The sequence below is a fragment of the Hemicordylus capensis genome, chromosome 7, assembly GCF_027244095.1.
Source record: "Hemicordylus capensis ecotype Gifberg chromosome 7, rHemCap1.1.pri, whole genome shotgun sequence".
In the NCBI taxonomy this organism is placed as follows: Eukaryota; Metazoa; Chordata; class Lepidosauria; order Squamata; family Cordylidae; genus Hemicordylus; species Hemicordylus capensis.
In genome coordinates, this window is record NC_069663.1 from 5,786,095 (window position 1) to 5,790,874 (window position 4,780).

The 4,780-nt window shown below is 58.0% G+C and overlaps 1 protein-coding gene across 1 annotated transcript; it reads right to left on the reverse strand.

The window, feature by feature from the left end:
- Window positions 1-381: 381 nt before the first annotated feature.
- LOC128333168 (uncharacterized) lies at window positions 382-4,220 on the reverse strand. The gene is made up of 8 exons (XM_053268324.1): window positions 4,143-4,220; window positions 3,628-3,801; window positions 3,301-3,450; window positions 2,957-3,076; window positions 2,747-2,855; window positions 2,366-2,428; window positions 1,907-2,098; window positions 382-1,612 (listed from the first exon to the last, which is right to left on the reverse strand). The coding sequence occupies exons 2-7, from the start codon at window positions 3,712-3,714 to the stop codon at window positions 1,914-1,916; spliced, it is 714 nt and encodes a 237-aa protein (XP_053124299.1). The 5' UTR covers window positions 3,715-3,801; window positions 4,143-4,220; the 3' UTR covers window positions 382-1,612; window positions 1,907-1,913.
- Between the last annotated feature and the right edge of the window lie 560 nt (window positions 4,221-4,780).

Sequence of the window (4,780 nt, forward strand, 5' to 3'; positions counted from 1 at the left end):
TGGCATTTCATACTTGGCAGGACTTTTTAATCACTGGAATGGAATCACATGTCATATTTGGCTGTATTGGAGGCAGTCAGTGTTGGTTTGTAAGCTTGCCAGGCCTTGCCAAGGCTGTGCTTTCCGGGCACTCGATTGGAAGGTGCAGCTTGCTCCCAGGATCCTGTGCTCAGCAAACCTCATTGGCGGCAAACCTCAAGTGGGCTCCTCTGGAGTGATCCAAGCCAATTGTCTGAGTGAGTGCTTCCAAGCAAGAGGCATTTGCATGGACCTGTAGCAGTGTAGCAGCGTCTCCCTCAGCCAAGAGGTGAGCTTGGGAGTCTGTGGGCACAAACGCTCCAAGGGAGACGAGAAGAAAAGAGGAACTCAGACACGACGGTATGTTTTGAACAAAAGGGGCAACTTTATTAATATACTTAAATAGGTTACAAGTCGTCACTTAACTTTCTAACTAAAGGAAACAAAACAGGACAGAATGGAGTAGGCAAAAAAACTTTCCATCTTGGCCAATCTGTTGGAAAGCCAAAAATTCCTACTCGGCCCCCAACAGGGCGACCAGCAATGCCCATTCTGCCCCTGGGAGGGAGAAGGAGGGAGGGAGGGAAGGAGGGAAGGGAGGAAGCCCAGGGTCACACGGAAGAAGGGAATGGCAGGGCAAACAAAATTGGGGGGAGTCCCAGCCAGCCCCCAACCCCACCCCACCCCCGCTCCTTGCAGGCACGTTCACTTGGTCTCCTCTTCTGGGGCGGATCGACTACTCCAGCCGCCCAGCAGCAGCACAAGCCTGCAAGAAGCACAAAGCAGCGTCAGTGGGGTTGCCCTGCTCCTCCTCCCTTTCCACTCCGGCAGCCCAGCAAGCGGGGATCGGGCAGTGGGGTGGGGGTTGTTGGGGGGGCAAGCCAGAGAATTCGGGCTCCCCACTGTGCAGCCACAGCATGGAGCAGGAGGGAGAGGAGGATTCTCTGGCCTGCCACCGGGCAGCACCAGGGGGCGCTACTGGGGCTGCAGGGGGGCCCCAGAGTCTCCCAGGCTCCTCTGCTGCTGCACCGGTTTGGGAGGAAGGAGGAGGGAGCGGAGGGGGGAGTGAGGCGTGGCTGCGAGAGTGGAGGGGGGGAGGAGCACACCCTCGGCAGGGGAGGGGGCGGATGCCTGGATGGGGCTTCCCCTGCCAGGGGAAGCCAGGCCGCTGGGGAAGGGGAGATGGTGGAAGGAGGAGGGGGTGCTCCCTTACCCGCTGGTGGGAATGGAGGGACCTTGCCCTCCTGCTGGGGCCACACAGCCTCCCCGGACCCAAGGGAAGCCCAAGACTGGTTCCAAAGGGCCACTTGGGGGCAGGGTGGTCCTGTAGCCTCCTCCCACAGCCTGCCAGCAGAAGCAAGGGGAGGGGCTTCTGCACCCCAGAGGCGGGGCTTCCTTGGGCCAGGGGAGTGGAGCCTGCTTCCCCCTCACTCCTCAGACAGAACTGCACTTCCCTGCTGGATGTCTTCTTGTGGACAGATCTTGTGTCCACGCGGTTGGAGGAGGTCTTCTGGGAGGCCCCTGCGCTGCACGGTCTTTCCTGAACCTCCCTTCAGCTGCTGATCTTCAAGGGGAGAGCACGGGGCTGTTGTTCCTGGAAAGAGAGAAGGACATTGGTTCAAAGATGGGGTGTCTTCTCACACTCTCCCCCATGACACCACCAAGCACCAGGGACTCCTGGCAGAATATTTGTGTCCTCATTTCCCAGAGGGAAGAGAGATCTTTCCTCTTTCCCTTTGGCTACTGGTACAACCAGACACAAGGGCCGAAGATGGCATTCCAACACGAGGGAGGGTTGCCCAGATTCCTGCCCACCCTTCCTGCAGCCCCAGCCCCCTCCCTAACCATCGGGTCCCCTTCAAGTGAAGCCCTGCCTTGGTCTACTCACCAGTCGGTCAGGTGGAGAGATCACCGTACTCTGGCGGGTGTCTCTTCTTCTTACAGCCCGCCCACAAGCGCCGAACGGCAGCCCGCAGCCCGTGCCGGGAGTGGAGGGAAAAGGCCTTCTTCACGATCTTCTCTGTCTTGCAGGCAACTCTCCCGACCTCGGGGTCATGGTCGCCAAGCAAGCTCTCCAGCGCTGGAGGGATGAAGGAGAAGGTTCAGAAATGGCATGAAGAGATCACCCCACCCTTGGCCAAGCCCCACCATTTCCACACCAAGAGGGCGAAAGTCCTGACTCTTTCTCCCCTGCACTCTGGGAAAGCCTACTGCTGAGCATCCCTGAGGATGCAAGCGGGACCTTCCATTTGAGGGGACAGGTGGCCCATTCCAGCTCTGTGGTCCCTAAATCTAGGCCTCTCCCCTCACAGAAACTTCCCCTTCCCACCCAGAAACCGGCACTTACCAGCATGGAAGGTCTCTATGTTCCCTTCAGTGAGGATGCTGCCCTTTTTGTGGACCAGGTGACCTAAAAAACAAGGGTGGAAGGAAATGGGACCACAGTTCAGGACACTGTGCATGGACAACCCGATCATTCAGGAGAGGAAATCCTCCCCTCTGTGCTCCGTCTGGGACTGACAGATTGAGCCATTCCTCCAGGGACTCTTATGTCACCTTGGGAGGAAATTAAGCAAAGAGACCTCGCTAACACGCACTGGGCCAGTCCTCCTGGGGAGGGAACAGCTCCTGCCCCTCCACACCCTTCTGGCTGTGCCTTCCAAGAGAATGAACCTTTGCCCACCAAGACGACCCACTAAGGGAGACCCAAAAGTCTTGTTTCGCTTACCGATCAGCAGGGCAGCCGTTCTCCTCACTGAAGGCTGCTCGCTGCGGAAGAAGCCCAGGATCTTGGTGGCCTCCATCTCCACGGCGTCCTCTGTGCCGAGCTGCCGAATCTGGGATCAAGAGCAAAGACAAATCCCGAGTGAGCAAAGCATCGCCCAAAGGTCCTTGAGCCATTTGAGCCGAGGGATGGACAGGGAGGGGCTGCCCTTACCAGACGCTTGGCGATCTTGTGGAGCAGCTCCTGCAGGCTGTAAGAATCCCGCGCCAGCAGCTTGCCCTCCAGGTGCCATAGGAGGGCTTCCGCCAGGAGGCTCAGATTGTCCTTCGCAGCCTGCCAAAAGAAAGACCGGAATGGGAGTGAAAAATCCTCCCAAGGGATTCCAAGAAACCTCTTAGGGGGCTTCAAGGAGTAGGGCCTGGATAGGCCAAACCACAGCGGGACAGCTCGTGAATTCAGCATCCCGTGAGGCTAACTCTGGGGCCTGCCACTGGGCAGCTGGACTTGGGGAAGCCTAAACCCCTTCGTAGGGGTGGCAGGAAGAAGTGGGCTCTCACCTGTGCTACCTCCAGGTCCTCATCCTCCACATGCATCAGCACCGCGATGAGGGTCGTGATGTTCTCCTCTGTACCCTCATGATGGTGGTGGCGGTGCTGCAGGAGATCCAGGTGGGTCCTCATGGCTGCCCTTCGGATCTTAGCCTCCTCCTACAAAGAAGAACAGGGGTTGTTATTAGGGAGGAATTCCTCACCTCCATCACCATGCAGAAGAGCTTGCATGGGTCTCTAGGGGGTTTCTGGTTTCCCTTCTCCAACCCGTTCGGAACCTGCAGGTTGGCCGGCCCTCATAGAGCCGGGGCGGAGGGCTGGCATGTAAGTACTCACGTGGTGGAAGAGAGGGCGGCACAGGGCAGCCAGGACAGCATTCACCGTGGCCTGGTGTTCTGATGGACAGTGCCTCAGCCGCTCCATGAAGGCCAGGACCCCCAAAGTGGCTTCCAGACTGGAGGTCCTGAGCCCTCCCAGGATCCCGGCACTAAAATCCTGGGGTTTCTTCGCCTAGGGAGGGAAAAGGTGGATCCTTGAGAACACATGCTAGTCTACCCCCTGCTAAATGGACCACATAGCTGTCCATGTTTGATGCCGCTTGGCTTCCATCCAAGAGGGGTGAGAAGGCAGCATTGGAGCACGTGGGGAATCAGGGCTCCCACTGAGAGATGCATTCCCTTAAGGATTTCTCCTTCATCCTGTGGCAAGGGTTCCACAGGCTGAATCCTCCCAACTGGAAAAATCTTCCTGTCACACCTGGGGATGCCTAGGAGCACCAGCCTCAGGAAGGGCTCCCCAAAGAGAGGAGTCTCCATGTCTAGGGATGCTCCATGCCCAGGGATGTCACTCACCGCCTTTAACTTTCCATAAATGTGGAGAAGACCCCTTTCACTCAGGTAGCGGATGTTCTGGCTGGGGTGGACTAGCCACGCTACCAGGAGCATCCAGGTCTTCTCTAAGGCAGCAAAGTCTTGGTCTTTCAGGAGCAGCTAAAAGAGGGAAAGGAGCAGAAGACCCATCAGCTCCTGGGGCCAAACCCTCCTCTCAGGGAAGCCCACCTGAGGAAAATGCTTCTCACCTCCACAAAGAAGGCCACCTCTGCGAGGGAATGCTCTTCTGGATCTTTATCGAGGCTGAAGAGGGAAGCCAGGTATGCCTTCAGCCTGGCCACTGTGGAGGATGGTGTCTGGAGGAGAGCCCTGCAACACACAAAGGCCCCTGCTGAGTCCTGGGCGGGACGCCCAGAAAGAGCAGACCTGACCCAAACCACCCCAGCCCCCAGGCCTCCTGAGGAATCTCCTATTCACTCCTACTTACCTCACCAAGAGGGCCACACCCTGGAGGCAGCTCCGCGGAGAGCACAGGGATTCCCAGCAGGTCTTCTCTGGGGTCACCTGTGCCACCCTCTCCAGCAGGGTTCGGACAATCTGCGCGGTCTCCCTGCAGAGAAGAGAAGGTTGCTGTCACCACCATGTCAAGGGTGGAGGCA

Bases quoted from the DNA above. Each gene is read 5' to 3' on its own strand.
- LOC128333168 (XM_053268324.1), bottom strand. From the start codon at position 3,714: ATGGAGCGGCTGAGGCACTGTCCATCAGAACACCAGGCCACGGTGAAT. The intron at 3,077-3,300 runs GTGAGAGCCCAC...TTCTTTTGGCAG, and splicing joins AGGACCTGGAGGTAGCACAG to GCTGCGAAGGACAATCTGAG. The intron at 2,429-2,746 runs GTAAGCGAAACA...CTTGTTTTTTAG, and splicing joins AACGGCTGCCCTGCTGATCG to GTCACCTGGTCCACAAAAAG.